General features: G+C 44.2%; 1 protein-coding gene across 3 annotated transcripts in view; it reads left to right on the forward strand.

Annotated features, from left to right (window-relative positions):
* TBC1D23 (TBC1 domain family member 23) overlaps positions 1 to 16,038 on the forward strand; it is a 31,752-nt gene extending 15,714 nt beyond the window's left edge. For 2 of the 3 annotated variants that reach the window (XM_029578538.1, XM_029578537.1), the window contains exons 13-19: positions 4,056 to 4,165; positions 4,855 to 4,997; positions 6,268 to 6,312; positions 8,547 to 8,635; positions 12,404 to 12,539; positions 13,087 to 13,281; positions 14,281 to 16,038. In XM_029578538.1, the coding sequence (XP_029434398.1) occupies positions 4,056 to 4,165; positions 4,855 to 4,997; positions 6,268 to 6,312; positions 8,547 to 8,635; positions 12,404 to 12,539; positions 13,087 to 13,281; positions 14,281 to 14,362 (800 nt within the window). In that variant the 3' untranslated portion in view covers positions 14,363 to 16,038. The remainder of the gene's footprint in view (positions 1 to 4,055; positions 4,166 to 4,854; positions 4,998 to 6,267; positions 6,313 to 8,546; positions 8,636 to 12,403; positions 12,540 to 13,086; positions 13,282 to 14,280) is intronic. The other variant, XM_029578539.1, reaches the window with a different exon arrangement.
* The last annotated feature ends 4,557 nt before the right edge of the window (positions 16,039 to 20,595 follow it).

Raw genomic sequence — 20,595 nt, forward strand, 5'->3', positions numbered from 1 at the left:
AGCAGTTTCACCTTCCACTGTTGCTCAAGGAAACTGCCAGGTCCAGTCTTTCATGGTGTATTGGTCAGGAGCATCTAAGGCACGGAGTGGACTTGGAGGTTCCAGACTGGGTGATAGTTACCACTGACGCCAGTCTCTCCGAATCAGTTGGCCCAGGGGCAGTGGTCCAAGGAAGAGAAGTCCTGATCTATCAATCATTTGGAGATGAGGGCAGTGCAGTGCATGTTACTTGCTTTTCTGCCTCTGTTGAGCGGCCGCTCAGTATGCGTCCTGTCAGACAACACAACCACGGTGGCTTATATCAACCGACAAGGGGGAACCAGGAGTCGGGTGGTAGCCCAGGAAGCTCAGGAGTTGTTTCTCTGAGCGGAGTGGCATCTGGTGAGGCTCTCAGTATCTCTTATTGCCAGAGTGGACAATGTGCAAGCGCATTTTCTCGGTCGGCATAAACTGGATCCAGGGGAGTGGGAGCTGTCGGGAGAGGCGATGGCTCTGAATTGTTGCCAGTGGGGTACTCCCCACCTAGACTTGATGGAGTCACAGAAAAACACCAAGGTGTCCTGGTTCTTCAGTCGCAGAAGAGAGCACTGAGCACAAGGCATAGATGGTCTGGTTCTGCCTTGGCCCCAAGAAATCCTCCTTTAAGTGTTCCCTCCATAGCCTCTGGTGGGAAAGCTGATAAGATGAATAGAAAATCACCCCCGAGAAGTGATTCTGGTGGCGCCAGAGTGGCCAAGGCACCCATGGTTCGCGGATCTGGTCAACGTGACTCACGGTCGATGGTCCACTGTGGCTCACTCGTTTGCCGAACCTTCTTCGGCAGGGTCCGATATTTTCGAATCTGGTGGATCGCTTTTGTCTTGCAGCTTGGCGTTTTGAGAGAAAAGGGATGTCTGGAGGATGTCATTACCACCTTATTGCAGGCTAGAAAGACTTCCACTTCTTTATCATATGTAAGGGTTTGGAAGGTCTTTGAGTCCTGGTGCACCGGTTAAGGAGTAATCTCGACTCTGGCCTCTAGCTCACATCTTGGCTTTTTTACAGAGCAGTTTGGCGAAAGGCTTGGCCTTTAGCTCTCTTAAGGTTCAGGTTGCGGCCTTGGGCTGTCTTCAAGGCAAGGTGCATGGAGTGTCTGTGGCTGCTCACCTGGATGTGGTTTGCTTCCTTCGCGGGGCAAAACATCTACATCCTCTGTTGTAGAGAATAAGTCCCTCATGGAACCTCAATCTAGTCCTTAGAGGGGGATGTATGTGGCTTCTTTTGAACCTTTAAGAAGGGCAATGGTAAAGGAATTCACGTGGTATTTCTGGTAGCCATTTGTTCCACCCGTAGGATTTCAGAACTTCAAGCCCTGTGATGCAGAGCCTTTCCTGAAGATCTTGGATTCTGGAATCTCCTTGAGGACGGTGCCTTCTTTTCTCCTGAAGGTTGTGTCAGCGTTTCATTTGAACCAGACCATGGAACTTCCGGCCTTTCTGGATTTGGACACGTCGGCTCCGCACACTAAACACCTACGATGTTTGGATGTGAAGAGGGCTTTGTTGCGTTACCTCAAAGTCACTTATAGCTTCAGGGTGTCTGACTACCTCTTTGAGCTTTGTAGTGGTCATAAGGAGGGGCAGAAGGCTTCAAAATCTACGATAGCACGATGGTTGAAAGAAGCGATAAGCTTGGCTTATGTCTGTAAGGGGCGTCCTGTCCTGGAGGGATTGAGAGCTCATTCAATTCAGGCAACTTCTTGGACCAAATGCCAGCTGGTGTTGCCGCAGGAAATTTGTTGGGCAGCTACTTGGAAGTCGTTGCACACTTTTGCTACACATTGTTTGGATGTCCAGGCTGCAGAGGCCATGGGCTTTGGTGAGAATGCTCTTCGAACGGGACTCTCGCAGTTCCATCCTAATTAGGTAAGCTTGGTACATCCCAGGAGTCTGGACTGCTCCGGGTATGGGCAGGAAAGGAAAATTTGGTTCTTACCTGCTAATTTTCATTCTTGGAATACCACGGATCAGTCCAGAGTCCCGCCTTGTGTGGGGAAGAGTCTGTCATGGTTCTATTGTATATAGGCTGCAGAGCTATTTAAGATTTTAAGTTTGTTCTCCTAGTTTGGAATTATGAATCGAAGAATTTTCCTTCAAGTTGGGATTTTAACCTTTTTTTTTTTTTCCCTTGTTCGTTTTTGGGATCTTGTTTGCATTTTTGTTAGGATTGTTATGGGGATAATCTTCCCTTGGGTACAGGTCAATACTGCAGGTGGTACTCTGGGTTATATGCCAGTACCAATGAAACTTTCTCTGTCTCCATCTGCTGGAAGGGAGGCATAATCCCAGGAGTCTGGACGGATCTGTAGTGTTCCAGGAATGAAAATTAGCAGGTAAGAACCAATTTTCCTTTACTAATCTGTTCATGGACTCAACCATGTGAAGCAGGGTTGACAGTGCAAACTGAATTTGTGCAGCCTCTTCCCTTTTGAATTTTTCACCTCCCAACTTGAGGATGTTCCAGTTATCAGACACAAATTAGCAGGGGCCAATCTGAATATAGGGCAGGTGGAGAGAGCCCTTTCTGATGTACTAAAGAAATGGGAAAAGCAAGTATTCTCCGCACATGCAGCCATGCACTCCTGCACAGCTACCTACTGTGCTCTAACCTAAAATAACTCAAGCAAGCAAACCCAGCGCCTTCCTCTTTCAGGATGTTTAGTCTCTAAACTTTATGGATTAATGGCATTTTGCCAGCTTAATGCAACTGTTTTTTAAATTGCTTCTGTTGAAAGAAAAAGCCAATCCGATCCCCTTACCACCTTCACAGCGTTTCTAGATCAAAATCGGCTTTGAGTCCATGCTGGTGCATTACTATGGTGGCTTTCTTACAAGGTAGGGGAGGGATGGATCAGATTCCCTGTGCACATCGTTTTAAGGCAAGCTACCTGAGAAACTGGTCGTGTTTATAACAAACATCCTTCCATTCCAGAATTGCTGTTCAAAGTAAAAACTACGGTACCAGTAGCTAGATTTTTCATTTATTTTGGTTTTTTTGGGGTTTTTTTTTTAAATGTATTATTATTTTAGCCCTTTAAGAGGAAGGACAGGGACTCAGGCAGCGAGAAAGTGTGTGTGGGGGGGGGGGGGGGGGGGGGGGGAGGGGGGAAGAGAGGTCAGGGAGCTGCAGCTGAGGCAGGTTTAAGGTATGTGGTTCCTTTAAATTCTGGATGGCTCTGAGAAGGCAGGGGAGTTCTGGGTAGTAACCGATGACATCACAGGCTGTCAGGTAGCCATAGCAACGCTTAGATTCCCCCTCCCCTCCCCCCAGTATTTCCTTAAACTGGCGTGTAAAGCAGTTTTTCTTTGCTCACCAGATTACTATGCAAGTTACATTTTCATGCGAGAGCTTATTTTAAAGAACAGAGAAGAAGGGCTTTGCCAGAGTGCCTGTTTTATAGGGGTTCACGTTACCATTCAGTCAGCAGAGGTCCCTCAGAAAAGGCTCACGTTACATCAGACGGAAAAGTAAATTCCAAACTCTTTTATACCCCCGGCCATTGGTTAGGAGACTGTAAGGGATGGACTGGGACAGAAATTTCTGTCTGTAGTAAATAGTTTAAAGCAGTTGTCAGTAATTTGGATCTCTGGGACATCACAGAAAAAAATATGTGCGCCTGCATTGGACACAATAACAGACACGAAAAGAGGCTGAATTAGCACCAGTAGCCCCGATCCTCAAGGTATCAGCCTGAGGAAGTCCAGATATTGACAGTGAAGAAATTGAAGTCTTTTGTATTGGGCATTTTTACATAAATTGAGAGGTTTATTTGTAAACAGATTAGATATCTAAATTGTCAGCTGTTGCTCCCCATAAAGGAGTCGTAAATACCATCCATAACATTTCATTTTTTTTTAAATTCGCTGGTATCCTCACTAAACCCTCCGTTTGCCCTGAGCGGGTCCCACTGCATGCATAGTTTTATTGAGAATGACCTTTCCAGTCTGTGGCCTTCACCTGGATTCTGCCCCTTTCCCAGTTGCCTTACTTTTCTCTCTCCTTGCTTTTCCCACCAGCCCTCCAGCAGCACTTAGCAGACATTAACGTGGAAGGGCCTGAGAGTGGCTATGGCCACTGGATTGCTAGCACCTCTGGATCAAGATGCAGCATCAATTCCTCATTTGATGTACGTATGGACCTAAAGAGAGTTGTCGGCTCCTTTCTAAAGCCCTTTAAAACGTTTGCGTGACGCCTGGCTTAGCTGTTGCTTTTAGTTATTTTGTTCCTAAATGTATTTGTTTCTGATACAAGGGCTAAGGAAGCAGGTGACGTTTGTGAGGCTCGAGATTTGGAAGCAGTGTATTTCACTAACTAGCAGCAGCTTCTTCCTCCCTTTATTTATTTATTTATTTATTTATTTATTTTGCAGGTGTAATCAGAGGTCAGTGCGGTTAAATCTCACTGATTTATAAATCCTGTAAAGCCTGTTCACAGTTCCCTGAAATCTCGGATCCAGCGAGCATGTTCGGCGCTCTGGTTTATTTTTCACATGCTTTGCTTTCTTGCAGCTCCTTTCCACTGTTATGCGTTAGCTGCAAAGTGACTTGCATGTGTGCGTTCTTCATCGAGCGAGGGGGGGGGGGGGAGGGGGGTTAGGGTGTGAATGGATTGTGAGGAAGGGGGGGTGGTGGGAGGAGAGTTTTCAATGCCAAAGGAAAAATCCGGGCTTGGCGGTAACGTGGGGTTAAGTGTTCTCTGTGCTCCTGCTGGTTTGTTACTGTATTCCACTGGTCAGGTTCTTAGGCGCCTGTAAATACTGCTTTCCCTGTTAATAAAAAGTATTTTGACAAAAAAGAAATTCTTCTCTCTTCTTAGGGTGATTCTCCTAACGGCTCAGGAGACGGGAAAGGCGTGAAGTCTCTCGTAAATAAAATGACTGTCGCCCTAAAGACCAAGTCTGTGAATGTGAAAGAGCGAGTGATCAGCTTCATCGAGAACACGTCTGCCCCCGTCGACAGGTGAGAGAGAGCTGCTCCTGGGCTGGGAACAGTGGTCAGGCTCAGTAATCCCGTTTGCCTCCTGCGTAAAAGGGCAGAAATGCCCCAGGGCATGAATTGTCCTGCACTGTGAATGGCCAGTTAGGAGCTTACCTACAAATGAGGGAAAGGTTTTTCTTCTAGGGTCTGTTCAGTTTCTAGCTACAGAAGGGGGTCCCTGTGTCCCAGACTGGCCCAGGCACCCTTTGCATGGCTTCATATACAGTAATCGTTACCACCAAAGAGAGAGTAAAATTAACATTCAAATACAATGTTTTAAGTCTCTTTTACTATAAAAATAATTTACAAATTGTCATTAGAAAGAGATTTTTTTCAACGGATGTGAACAGGTAGGGCATTATAGATGTATGCATTATCTTTGGGGAATGAATGTGAATTTTTAGGGTAATTTTAGGTGGTGTATGGTTTTTTTTTGAATGTGTGGTGTGGATTTTTAACATTGTATCACTATGAATGGTTAACGTTTTCTAGCGATTTATTCAGGTTCCATATTTTGTATAGATTAGATAAATGATATTTTGTATTTTTGTATTAAACAATTTGTAAATGATTTTGGTATTAAAAAGGACTTGAACATTGTATTTGAATGTTAATCATTGCAACTAAAGAGAGTGTAAAATGATGTATGTAAGAGAGAAGTTTGTTTTCCTTCAGAGCTGCCTTACGTAAGCATGGCCCCCTTTTAGTATCCCTGGGATATTTAAAGTCTACACACCCGCCTTCAGCACCGCACTAGGACTGACCCGCTGCTGTTACTTCCCTGGTCACCCAGGGCTCTTTGAAGGCGCTGTCCAGCTCCAGACCCACCTTGTTTTTCCAGAGTCCGACAAAACGTGCACATCTCTGGCTAATTTAAGCAGAGAGACAAACACCACATCACGTGGTTATGAAAGGAGGAAAGCTCTGATGCACATAGCATGAGAAGCCACCTATATATAGTTAATGTAATTTTGGTTTATTTTATGATAAAATGAGCATTTTAATTTTTGAATTAAATTGCTTGTAACGTGATTTTCTTAACAGCTCAAAATATTTCTAAACTTGTCTCCATTCCTTTATGGTTTTCCCAAATGATCCTTTTAAACACCTTTCCTTTTAAGTAGTTGGAACATTCTGGAATAAAGTTGCTTATTCCTCCCCCCCCCCTACATTTTTGTCTTTTGAGTTTAATTTTATATATATATTTTTTTTTATTTTATTTTATTTTATCCTCTGCCTTACTTTGCTGTAGAATGGCTTTCACTCTCCCATGGCCAGACAGATTCAGTATGGAGCGGTAAGCCAGTATGTCGAGTATTTGAATCCCCGCATACTTCTAAGCATTAATTACAGTGGCAGAATGTCCGCGACTTCCATCCTGCTTTCTTTGACAGGCTTGCACGTGAGACTTAATTTTGTAGAAGGCTGACATCAAATTGACTAACTTTTTCTTTTTCTGACTGCATTGTATGTCTACCCCAATACTCAGACTTAACAAGGGTCAAACTGATTTTAAGGAGCCAGTGACCTTGTAGCTCTACTCACAATAATCCCTGCTCTGCACAGAGTTAAGAGAGGGGTGGGGGATTTCAAAGTTCACCGGATCCTGCTCAGTCTCCTATTTACTATTTCTTGTCTCATCGTATGCACGCATAAAGAGCAGAATCGATGGAGCACATGCTTACGTTGAACCTACATACTATATAAATTGATTTTTTTTTTCTTTTTAAATGGGTCGTAAATCCAGCCACTAGGTGACTCCCTTGAGTGGTGATCAGGAGTCCTCTTTCCCCCTCCCAACCAAGCTGTGAACACTGACTGCACAGCATCCTCAGCTCCCGCCGGGAATGAAACTCGGGTTCTGCACGTGACACTGTGCAGCACCGCCACGGAACCAGCGTGGCCGGCCCACAGACTAGGGTGGAACGCGAGCACAGGCTTGAATGGTCTGTGGGGTTAGCTAATGGTGGTCGGGGAGAGGGCCGTAGTCGCAAAAGTAATGAACTTTAATTAAACGCACAGAGGTTAAGGTTCAAAGGGCTAGTCCGGCTGACTTTCCCAGACAAACCCTGAGGTTTAAAATTTTCCCCCTGCTCCCTGGCTAAATGGGCCGCACACAATTTATCTGGGTGCTGGGGGTGTTCCAGGATGGCTTCACTCTGATCTGAACATTGGTGCTGCCCTGACAAGAGATACCTGGGTAATGCTAGTTGGAGAAAGCACTGTCCTAAAATTACCCTGATAACTTGATCTGGGTATACCCAGATAAGTGCTGCTGAATACCTGGGTAGCTTACCCACCCAACGGGGTCTTTGAATGCAGTATCACAGAGAGAAGCATGACCACTTTGAGCCCCCTGCCATGAAATAAGTAAAATTCTCACATTTTTGCTTGTTTAACGTGTCCTGAATAAGAAGTATTCCGGCATGAAATGCTGCTCAGCGAAAAGTATGTAAAGATGGAAGTCGTGTACTGATATCACTGCCCCTGGCCTGTCGGCGTTCCTGTTACTTACTGCCCTAACGAGTCGCTGCTGTCAAGATGCACTCATTCTCTCATCTTTGCAGCTTTTTGGGCAGGAGGCCTTGCAGACTTGGAATGAGCTAACCTTTCCGCTCCGTGTCGCTCTCTTAATTTTCTTGCTATCTTTCACCCCTTTCGCTATAAGAGCTGATGTAGGGAAAGAGAGCCCTCTGGGACCGGTAGGTGCTTACTTTAAAGGTTTAACAAATAGGCAGCGTACATGATGCTCTTTTAATTCTGAGCATCTCCCCTCACTTTGTTCCTGTTGTACCGCCTGTTGCAAAGCTATTGGAACGAGGAGGATTTGAAGAGAAAATGTTTAGTCACTCGATCCTTATGGCAACTCAAATCATGATTCCTAGTATAGAGGAAACTAATTTAAAGAGACCAATTTAATTTTTAAAGGGTCATTTCAGCACACAGTTCTGCTTTTGTTCCGTTGCTTAGCTGTGAGCTGGTGTATTAGCATTTTATGCCCTTAGTGAATAATAAAGAGGGAGGTGTTTATTTTCTGCAGATGAGCTTTACTCTTCCGAAGATCCCCCTTCCTTCCCCCAAAAGGGAGTTGCTTAAGCAATCTACACCCAACCAACGTCCTCCGGGGGAGAATCCGTGTCCTCCCCGTTTCCTGCACTGCCTCCCTGCTACGCTGCGACAGCCACTTACCCTTGCTAGCCAATAAACCAGTTAGCCAACCAGAAACAGGTTTGCTGTCACCCCAGAATGATTTAGACCAGAAAGAGGAGCTATTCACATGTCCTTGGGATATTCTAGCTTGGGACACAGTAAAACCTGTCTGCTTTGTGATGCATCGTCAGCATTTTGTGTATGCCTTCAGCCCGATCCGGTAACCTCATTGGCTTCCACTAACGCCTCGGATTTCTTCAAACCGCAAATTTCTCTCCTATTTTGTATGCTGTTTATCACCTTATGGAACATTGCGCCAATGAATAAAAAGGTGTTTGTGTTTGGTTTTTTTCCCTTTTGCGGGGGAAATTTCATTTCTAGGCACGTGAGCAGCAGTGACAGACTAGGAAAACCCTATCGGGGTGTGAAACCAGTATTCAGCATTGCAGATGAAGAAGAATATGATACCGGTATGGTGTGGAGCTGAGAGGATATTTCCCATCTGTTGAGCAAAACGTATTCCAATAAATCTAATAGTTGTATTAAAGATGTTGCAAATGGTACAGGTGGATAGGAATGGAAGAACATTTTCAATTGGCTTTAATACCTTTTTATATAGGAGGTTGGTGGTGAACTCCAAATATGATTTTACAAAAAAGAAAAAAAAAAAATTAACCCTTACAAATGTCTTTTCTGATTGCATCATTAATTGGCTACTTAAAGTGACACATTCTTTGCAAATAAAGAGGAATGCAGAGTTCCCTGTACATATCCGGATCAGTCCAGACTCCTGGGTTTATGCATCTCTGCCAGCAGATGGAGACAGTTTCACTGACACTGCTTCACATTCCCTTGTGCCACCTGCAGTTCCTCAGTATTTCTCTGTCTCCAGCAGATGGTGGATGGTGCAAAACCTGTAGTTCTGCAGTCTGGAGAGACTTTAATTTTTGTGAGCCTTCCTCCCACGGGTTTTTGGGTCCTGGAGGATCCTTTCCTGTTTGGTGGAGGTGGACGAGCTGGGTCGGTGGTGCAGATCCCTCCCCTTTGTGCCATGGGGTGTAAGTCTGGTGGTGCAGATCCCTCCCCTTCACGAGGCTGCTTTGGTGGCTGTTGGCTCGAGGCAGTGGGTGCTTTGTTACACAGCTTGCCTCTTCTTTTTAAATTCTGGCTGTTTTGTTACAGCTTCCCCTCTCTCTTTTTTTAAATTTGGCTAATCTTGAGCTTGTGACAGATCTAAATATATCCATGCCACATACACAGTGCTGATCAATCCAAAAAATCAAAAAGGAACCAAAAAGGTTCACTCACTGTGAAAAACGTTTGTGTGTGTATTATTACAGAGCTTTTGTATTTTTAATTATTTTTTTGATTTTTATGCACCTACACGAACGATGGAATTCTCTTTATTGAATATAACTAGAAAAAAAATTTTTTGTAGAGGGGTTGGAAGGGTCTCATATAATCGTGTAGGCAACCCTGCCTTGTTTGGCATGTTATAATCATAGAACCGCCAACCTCCTCCGTTTTTTTTGTGCCTTTCTATGCAAATATTGCGTTTCAAAACTTCAATAATTTCTATTGTGTTTAGAATTACCCAATGATATCCAGTACAAAATGACTCAACTAGATGCAGATTGTTCTTTGTTGTTTTCAAATACCACGGCACCACCATTGATATTCAATCAACTATGATCTCTAATCCTTCTCTTGTTGAGAACTAACTCTGTTCTTATTGCTGTATACAGCAATAAGAACAGAGTTAGTTCTCAACAAGAGAGTTTCGCCCATTACCAATGGGCTGCCTCGGGGGTTGTTTAACACTAAAATTAGTAAATAAATCACAATTAAAAATCACACATTATAAAATCAAAAAACACATTTAAGCAAGAATAAATAATAAAAGATACACACATATATCAAAGAAATTATGATAGTAAAGACACATTACCAGTATTTTCGAATTAACATTTACCTCTATATTCCTGTATTGTTAGTTAGCTGAGCAAAGGTATTATCTTCATAAGATATCAAGGTGTGACTCCAACTCCTTACTGTTCTTGTCATATGTGGTTGAAACAAAAAATAATTAGACAGTACATATTCTGTAAAGGATATATTTGGGGCAAACTCATAGCACTATTGAATTTCACCCCTGAAGCAGCCCATTGGTATGGGCGAAACTCGGCCCGAGTCGGATAATTTCTTTACTACATGATCAAATAAAAGGCCTTTGCCCCTATACAGGCCAGATGGGGCAGGCTAGAGTTGGACCTCATGGCGGATCGGTTTTACAACCGCCGGAGGGAAGTTGGCTCCAAGGGCATTGACGCCCTGGTTCAACTATGGCCAACGAAGCTTCAGCTCTACGAGTTCTCCCCGTGGCCTCTCATAGGCTGGGTATTGCGTCACACCGAACATCATCCTGGCAGGGTGATTTCTATGGCACCAGAGTGGCCACGCCGGCTGTGGTTTGCAGATCTGGTTCATCTCGCTATAGATATGTTCCCGTTCGTTTAGCTCACCTGCATGGGCTGTTGCGACAGGGCAGATTGCTTTTGTCTAGCGGTTTGGCTTTTGATAGATGATGGTTTCACTTGAAAGGATACCCAGAGCCGGTGATTGACTTTGCTTCAGGCGAGGAGAACTTCCACGTCTTTGGCTTACATCCGGGTTTGGACAGTGTTTGAGTCGTGGTGTTTGCAGAAAGGGCTACTGCTATTGCATGTAGATATTCCTTTTTGCAAAGCCGGTTAGCAAAGGGATTGGCCTATAATTCCCTCCGAGTACAAGTGGCAGCCTTAGGTTGTCTTCGAGATGAGCAGCAGGGGAGACCATTGGCTTCTCATCCGGATGTCATGCATTTTCTGAAGGGGGCAAAGCATTTGTCTACCAATCTGGATGTGTCCAGTGTGGAACCTTAATCTGGTCCTTTGAGTTTTTTGTGGTCTTCCCTTTGAAGCAATTAGGTTTCTTTGAAGGATCTTACCCTGGAGACCGGTTTCTTGGTAGCCATTTGCTCGGCTAGGAGAATTTCAGAGCTTCAAGCGTTATCATGTAAAGACCCCTTCCTACACTTTGTGGAGGATGGTGTATCATTACATGTGGTCCCTTCCTTCTTTATCAAGGTTGTTTGCTCATTTCGACTCAAACAGGTGGTGGAGCTGCTGGCCTTCTGCATTTGACGCCCGATACTCCACTTGCGAAGGAGCTTCACTTATTAGGTGTTCGGTGAATTCTTTTGCAATATCCTATGGTGACGAATGTCTTTCAGAGATCAGATCATCTCTTTGACCTGTTCAGTGGAGCGAAGAAGGGCAATAAAGCTTCCAAGGGCATGATTGAAGGAGGCGATAATTTCAGCTTATATCTGTAAGGGATGATCGGTCCCAGCAGGCGCATTCTACTAGGGTGCAGGTAACCACCTGGATGGAGTGTTCACTAGTTTCTCAGCAGGAAATTTGGCCTTCACAGTTTTACCACACATTACTGTCTGAATGTGCAGGCGCCAGAAGAGTCTGCGTTTGGGGTAAGTGTGTTGCGCACAGGTCTTTCAAGTTCCTGCCCAGTATAGAGGGGCTTGGGTACATCCCACTTCTCTGGTCTGATCTGGGGTATGAACAGGAAAGGAAAACTGGTTCTTACCTGCTAATTTTCGTTCCTGGAGTACCACGGTTCAGTCCAGAAGCCCATTCCATGAGTTTTCGAAAGACATTCCTCGCTTCTGGATGTTGCTAAGGCAGTTTTTTGTTTAGTCATATACAGATTTTCAAACATTACATAGTTTAGAGGTTAGGGTTGTTAATTAAAATGACCCTTGTTTTGAGTCAGGGGGCTCCAAATTTGAGTCTCTGCTCACCCAGAATTATTTGGGTTTTTTGGATTGGTCATCTTGGCTTGGGTACAGGTCAATACTGAGGAATCATAGGTGGCACACTCTGTTATGTAGCAGTGCCTGAAAAGATTTTATTCTCTGCCTCCATCTGCTGGTAAGGATGCAAATCCCACTTGTCTGGACTGATCTGTGATACTCCAGGAACAAAAATTAGCAGGTAAGAACTAATTTTCCTTTATAGACCACAAAACACTCTGAAGTAGTTATCCATGCCAGCAAGCTGTAGGGATACCCTGTTCCTCTTCCCTGGCATCAGATCACCTTGTTAATTTGAGCATAGGTGAGAATCCTTGCTGCTGGTCAATGAACCATTATTGGTCTGATTTATTCTTGCTATTGCTTGCAGATGAAATCGATAACTCCTCCATGTCGGACGATGACCGAAAAGAAATAGTCAACATCCAAACGTGGATAAATAAACCAGATGTCAAACATCATTTCCCCTGTAACGAAGTGAAAGAAAGTGGCCACATGTTACCCAGGTATTCTAGCTGTGTAATCCTGTTTGTGTACCCTCCAGTGGAGTGGATTTGAGCTTGCCTTTCATGTTTTTACATGATCGGTGTAAAAATAAACAAAAACAGCTCTTATTTCAGTGGTGCTTCTTGATGAGTTTGTGTTCTGGGACCATGGCAAAGCTGAGCCATCCTGTGTTGTAGGATCCTTGAGCACAGAGTCTACTGCTAACCATGTACACTTACTAAATGACAGAAGATGTTAAATTAAAAATAAATAAATGATTGCATTAAAAAAAATACATTGAAACAAAGATGAACATTATTTGTTTGTTCTTAATGGCACCAACCAAACGAGTCATTCTGTAAATCGTGTCCACTTCTTAAGCCATTATTCCATGTTGAGTTTAGTCTGGGTGGTGGTTGGGAAGGTGACAGTAAGGATAAGATGGAGATAAACTATTTGTTGTATGTATCAGCAGAGCAAAAGGCTTATTGGGAATATCATGAATGTACATGAGAATAATATACAAATAAGAAAAACGTCAATCTGTTCATTGTTTTTTTTGGAAAGTCACCTGTTAGTAACAGCAACACACATGTACTGCTTGAGAGAGATTGGAGCAAGAAAGGGGTTTGCATACATCCAGTCCCGGCAGGCGCTTAACTCTGTAGTGAAGATCACCTCCAAGAAGAAACATCCTGAACTGATTACCTTTAAGTATGGAAACAGCAGTTCCTCAGGCATAGAAATCCTAGCAGTCGAAAGGTAAGAGCACCTTTCCTTTCACTACCACTACAGGTGCATTTTTCCAGTTACTGCCAAATGTTCACGTAAAGCACATCGGTCTGCAGTTTCAGTGTCACATTTTGTCTTTCTAATTGGATATACATTTTTTTTTTTCTCCTTATGACTCTGTTGCCAAACAGCACAGCCAATCAGCTCAAGGCCACTCTCTTCCCTTCCTCTGTGCATGCCTGCCTGCCTGCCTGCCTGGTCCTGACCAACAGGGGATCCAGATCTGGAGCCTGAGGTCACAGAACTACAGCCTCCACAAACTAATCTCATTCACGTGCAATAAAATCTCTTTAGGCTTAGATTTCATTCTCCCATTTATTCTTCCCGGGAAATGGGCAATTTAATTTTTTTATGGAACACAAAAGAATATATTGCATTAGAGCTTCCAGTTTCACGGGCGTTTCATGCTTTTCTATTTGTTTATATGGTTTGGGTTTTTTTTCTTAAAATAGTCTGAGGTCATTTGTGAGTTATCTAGCTAAATGCCTACTTTTGAATATTTGGGGCACTGAATTAGTTAGCTTGCTAATTTATCTCACTAGCTCTGCTATTCAAAGTTAGCCAGATAACTTACTCAGCTAATTCCGGTCATGCCATAGACTAGTCCTAAAGTTAGCTGGAAAAACGTATCCAGCTATAACTGTAAGATAGTCTGGTATATTGAATATCCTGCCACATTTGGCAAGCTGGTCAGTGGCTGAATATTGCCCCCTCTGAGTCCATGTGAAAAGAGCTCTTCCCGCCTGCATAGTGTGGTATGCTGGGCTTAGCTACCTAGAATTGCAGGAGGGAGGTTAAAGGGCAGCTGAGTAAGACACCCCAATTTCCAAAGAGAAATGCTTATGTAAAAAAACCATTTTCCTTTCTGTGGTGGGGCCTATTTTAAAGTAGCTGACTTCTAAGTGAGCTGAGGTGACTCGTCACATTATCTGCGTTCCTGACTTGCAACGATTCCTTTTTTCCCCTTAGGTATTTGATTCCAAATGCAGGCGATGCTACCAAAGCCATAAAACAACAGATCATGAAAGTTCTGGACGCCTTGGAGAGTTAACAAGAAATGCGTGAAAGCATTTATTTAAAAGCAGAAATAAATGACTCCTTCCACCTGACACTAACCTAAGAACCCTTTCCCCTTTGCTGATGGATTGCCTGAGTAGCAGGACCTACACTAGGGTAAAATAGATTTCTGAAACATGTAAATTCCTGGAAAAAAAATCTTTTTTTTGTTTTGTTTTGCAAAGATTGTTTATTATAAAGGTCAGTTTCAAGCAGCAAGGCTTTCCTTTTAATAAAGACATACAGAACACAGTTCGCTTATGTAGAACTGTACTAGGGCAGTGTTCCACTTTGGGAGGGGAAGATACTAATGCAGTGCTTTTAAATGACCTCAGGAAACGAGATTATGTAGACATGGTTTGAGGGTTCCCAACTTCTGTTCAACAAACTGTATGTGCTGGCAGTATCAAGGACTGAAACTTACTCAGATTATTGAAAGAGACACAGCAAAGAACAGTTTTATGGGCCAAACATTTAAATTAAATTATGCCAGTGTGCTGGACTATACAAGCACAAACCTTTACTAATAAAGGTGTTATACTCTGCCTTTTAACCAGCAGGAACAAGGGTGACATTTTCCGAATAACTTAAAGAGCACAGGACTGAAGTTATTTTGTTCACGGCTGTAGTTCATGTAGAGAATGCGGCAGTAGCACAGCTTTGAAAGAATATACAAAGTCTCCCAGGCTCAGTGTACTGTGAATAACTTTTAGCTTAATACCGCATCAGTCTAGGTGTAGAATCCAGCAGTAAATTAAAGCCAAGCCATTGGCGCTGTAAGTTCTCCCATGTTCCATCAGCTGACTTTATGTAAGCCCTGTGTGCTGCTGTAGTTTATTTCCTCAACTGACTTGCAATTCAAAATCTTGTGCTGCAGTTTTGGTGTTAGCACTGTGGGTTTCCTCTTCTAAGAGCAAAGCCTTAAGTCCAGCACATAATTTTTTTTTTCCCTTTTTTTTGTTTATAACCAAAATGCTCCAAGAACAAGAATTGCTTGTGCTGGATTCCCCTGAGCGTCTGCTGTTTGGCAAATGGAAGCGAGGGGAAGAGCACAAGCAGTCTGAAAAATCACTAAGACGTCACTGGTGCCCCTCGTGTTCTACAAGGAGGGTCTTCATATTATTAATTGGGATTATGAAAAAGAAATCACTTCTGCAATCACTTTATATTTTCCTGACAAATGGTCCACCTTGTGTATGCTGAAGCTAAACCAGTTTTAAAGTCACAAGCATTAAGCGTCCCCAGCCCCAACAGTGTATGTATTTTAAAAAACAATTGCACCTATTAAGTTTGTGTAGTCTGCTTGTACTAACCAGTCAGAATACAGCGGTAGTGGGCAAACAATGTAAAATTACAAATATTGCTTGCCTGCAGCTAACGGTCAGCTGATCTTTCTGATAAGCATTTCAGCTTCTTTTAAGATCTCAGGCACTTTACCATGGAAATAATCACCCACTAATGTTAATACTTAAAGGTAATTTGCATGAACCCTTTGACTCTGGTCTGTAACTTTTGCATTGGGTGTGTCGCCTTCCAGCACAGCCCCTCAGGAGCACTGCTCCTGTGCCTCCTTCAATAGTCGGATTTTTCACAAAACTACTGTAAAAAATGTTTGTGTTACTGTTTATAAATTACAATGGTGTAAATAAACCAATATGAGTTTGATCATAACTTTCCTGGCTGAAGTTGTAATTTTTTTTTTAATATTAAAATGAAGGTAGGAATTCTGAATTGGCACAGGCAAACTCTAAATAGAAACCTAGAACATGATGGCACAAAGAGACCATACAACCCCTCTAGTCTGCCTATCTGTCCAATTGGTTTAGCATTCACTTCCTTGGAAGATCCCCTGTATTTATCCCAGGCTTTCTTGAATTCAGATAGTGTTTTTGTCTCTACCACCCTCCACTGGGAGGCTGTTCCATGCATCCACCATCTTTTCTGTAAAGACATTTCTTAAGATTACTCCTGAGTCTACCCCCTTTCAACCTCCGACTCAATCCTGTTTATATCCTTTTGAATGCGGCCTCCAGAATTCTACACAGTATTCCAAGTGAGGTCTCATCAGGGATCTATCTATATAGGGACAAGATCACCTCCCCTTTTCTGCTGACTATTCCTCTCTCTATGCAGCCAAGCATCTTTCCGGTTTTTACTGTTGCTTTATCCACTGTTTGAGCACCTTAAAAACATCAGATACAATTGTCCCTAGATCCGGTTCTTCCTTTTTGCTTAGAAGAATTTCACATCCAGAACTGTACCCTTCCCTTGGTTTTTGCAATCTTAACAGGCCGATGCAATACCGTGTGTGTGGGTAGCGCACGACTCAATGTGCATTTTGGAAGCACCTCCATAACACCCAATGCAAAACGGGGGTTAGCGCATCCAATTGTAAGCGTAACTAATAGCACTCATCACATACATGTAAATTCATGATGATGAGGCTATTAACTATTGCCCCCAATGCAAAAAAGAGCTTGTGCTTCATACATCTTTACTCTCCAAAATTAACACCTGCCCAGTGCAGTGAAGAGCCCAAAAAGTGTGCAGAAAAGCTGAAAAACAATATTTTCATTTTAATATCTTGGTGATATTAAATCTGAGCAACTAACATAACTGTCCAAAAAATAATTGTGCCGGCAGCCAGCTAGGAAAAGGGACACTTGTAAAACTGAGTGTCCATTTTCCTAACCCACTGACAGCTACCTCTCCTGCTGCTGAGGTACTGCTGAAGCTTATTTGCACATTGACTAGGCTAGAGCGCCCGCTGCATTCAGCACACATCACTAGAGCTGGCACTCAATCATAAGTGCTGTTTTCCCGCATACCAATATTGCATCAGCTGGTAAATGTATTACTCTGCATTTTTCAGCATTAAATCTTAGTTGCCAGACCTTAGACCAGGGCTGGTGAACTCCAATCCTTGAGGGCTGCAAACAGGCCAGGTTTTTAGGATATCCACAATGAATATGCATGAGAAAGATCTGCATGCACTGCCTCTACTGGATGCAAATATTTCTCATGGATGCTCATTTATTTATTTTTATTTATTTAAAGCCTTTTTTATACCGTTGTTAAGTTATATATCATTGCAACTGTTTATATGTAGGCACATAAGTTAGGTGAATGCATACTATAATACATTCTAACAGGTGCCACAAAAGGTTCAGTTACAATATACCATATAAGACAATCGATTGTTTAGTGACAAAGGTCATGACCAATTGTACCAGTAAGGTACTATTCCCAGATAAAATTCATATTCTCTGTGTTTTACAATTACGGTTGGTGTGAAATAGAATTGTGGATATCCTGAAAACCTGGCCTGTTTCCAGGACTGGAGTTAGACTATTCCTCAAGTTTAGCCGGATCCACCTCCTCTATTCCACTTCCTGGCTGTTTAAGAGCCTTCTGCCTTGATTTATGGCGTTTGCTCCTGCAGTAGGTGAAGGTGACACGGAAATATTCAGTGTGGAGAGCAGTAAGCACAGTTGCTAAGTCGAAAAGCCTCGCTTCCAGCTGTCGGCCAAAAAATCTGTTTAATGAGAAACTATAAGGTAGGACCCTCGGCGCCAGGTTCCTTCATCTCCCAGGGCTCTCCCCTGCCAGCGAAAGCACGTTCAGGGCGGTCCACAGACGGAATACATCTTCCCTCCCTGGCCACATAAACAGAAACTACGCCTTACCGGACGCGGCTTGTTATAGCAGCTGCCTATCCAAGCGCGGATAGGAAGCGTGAGACGGGATTGGTTCTTTAGTTTGACCAATCGCGTTGTCGCTACACAAGCCGGCTCTGGCGGGCGGACGCGTTCCCCTTTCTGCCGCAGCCCCAGCGCTGAATCTAGCTCCTGCTTCCGAGGAAGGGCTGAGTGTGCAGCCAGCGCTTCCTTCCCTGCTTTCGAGCCGGTCACCGATTTGTCTTCTGAGCCACACTTCTGAAAATAGTTTGCAAAATGAGGTTTAGCTGTTTCAGTAAATGTCTGGCTAATGCAAGAACACCATTTTTATTTGCCCCTTATTGCTCAAGTGCTGATGGATTGCGCTAGTTGAAAATATTCCTGCGGCTAGTGGAGCCGGCTGTACTTAATCCTATATTAACAGATATGAATCTAAAATCGTTTTATTTTGCTGTTTCCTGTTGTCTTATTGTGTAGTAGTTCGCAGATTTATGGCTTTGTCATACGGCCACTTAGCCGGCTCAATGCAGAATTATCCGGCTACACGACCACAGATAGTGCTGCCGGAAAAATAAGTATTTAGCGACTGGCTGGCAGCAGTACTCGGATTGATCTGGCTAAGTAGCAGCATGAAAAAATGCACACATGCTTTGCAAGGCTAAAATATTTATGTGGGCAAACCATGTCTGGGGTATAAATCTTAAGGAGTCAAGATACCAAACACACCTTAATATCAGGGCCTAATAGTTCACTCCGGAGTCCTCACACTACTGGGCTAGGCCGCTACAGCCGCTGGCTGAATTTCATCCAGCCTGTGACCCTCCCTTGACAACTGAAGGAGCTTGATCCCTCCTACACTAGTAGCAGCAGTACCTGCTGCCGATACTGGCAATCTTAAGCACAAGTGAAACAGCTGAGCACTAGGGGCAAGGCCTACTATACCCAGTCAAGGTCATCCTTCACTGGCTGCATTATGCATATCCAGCATTAGTGCTGCTTGGGCCACAGCCAGGGAAAGAGGCTGCAGAATAGCCTTAGCCAGGGTTCAGGTGTTAAAGGAGTGCAGAGCAGATGGAGAAGGGCACAATTCTATGGCATAGTAAGGGAAAGTCATGTAAGGATGGTGGTTCCTTGAGCTCCTACCCCACATAATCATCGCTGCCTTGGAGAGGGGGCATAGCTATCATAAGGATGCAAACTTGGATGGTGTAAGGTATAGAAATCGTTATAACCCAGAACGCTAAGTTTCAATGGCTGTTGCTGGACTAGGGTAGTAGGCACCAGGGGTTGTTTTGCTCATCACACCATTGTAGCACCTTGCATGAGAGGAAGGGAGATGCATTAAAATGACAGTTAAGAGTGCATGGGGGTGTGAAAAAAACCACAACACCACTCCTTATCCTGCCATTGAGCCTAAGTCTACTTTCCCTCCATGGGGACAGAGTAGAAGGGGAAAGCAGAGGGCAAGGTGGAAGTCTACAACTACTCCTGGCACTACCCCACCCCCCACCACCTCAAGCATTTCAAACGACCCAGAGGGCCACTACTCATGGTATCCTGCACCTCCCCCACCCTCAATTTGAAATATCCTAGGTAGTCCTCTTGAAATGTTTAGCGACGCTTAATTTACTCCCTTCATCAGGCAAATGTAAAATATACCTGTGCCCAAGGTAGATAATCAGCAAGGTAAAAGGAGGAGCCATGTGTGCACCCAAAACACTTCCTCCAAGAACAAGCTTGTTAATTGCCTCCCTCTCTAACGGGCCAATACAGTAAGGTGTGGTAGAAAGAGGTGCGTTAGTGCCGGGCGCACCCGCGTTTGCTGTACGCACACTGTGGCTCACCTACCGCTCGATACTGTATTTAAATGGCATGCAAATGCAAGCCACGTCTATGAAGCGCAATCCATTTTACTGTATAGGCACCATACAGCACCTATACAGTATCCTGCGTGCACTGGTACCTGTCATTTCAAATGACAGGTACCAGGAAATGGATACAGGAGAAGGGCTGACTGACCCCCTAACTCCCCCCAGCCCCCGCTCACCTGCCCTGGCCGCGTCCATCTCCCACGCTGACAGCTCCAGAGCAGCCCCAGTCCTCTCTCCCCCTCCTCCCGGGGACAGCCGGCGGCAAGAGCGGGCGCTCCCCATTCTCTAAAAGGTAATGAGTGCACACTGTGACCTGACCTCGGGTGCTCAGGTCACTGCATACACTAGTTACCTTTTAGAGAATGGGGAGCGCCCGCTCTCGCCGCCGGCTGTCCCCGGGAGGAGGGGGAGAGAGGACTGGGGCTGCTCTGGAGCTGTCAGCGTGGGAGATGGACGCGGCCAGGGCAGGTGAGCGGGGGCTGGCAGAAAGTTTGCCAGATTCACTTTGATCTTGTCCCGGGGAGTGAGTGGGTCAGGCAGTGAAGCAGGGCTGGCTGGGGCTGCTCCGTGGCCCGTGAAATTTCGTCTCGGCTTACCTGATGCTCCACACTAACGCAAGGGTAGGGGTAGGTGGTAAATTAGGTTAAACGCACGGCAAAACTGCAGGTTTAAAAAGCGAT

The sequence above is a fragment of the Rhinatrema bivittatum genome, chromosome 15 (genome assembly GCF_901001135.1).
Source record: "Rhinatrema bivittatum chromosome 15, aRhiBiv1.1, whole genome shotgun sequence".
NCBI lineage: Eukaryota > Metazoa > Chordata > Amphibia > Gymnophiona > Rhinatrematidae > Rhinatrema > Rhinatrema bivittatum.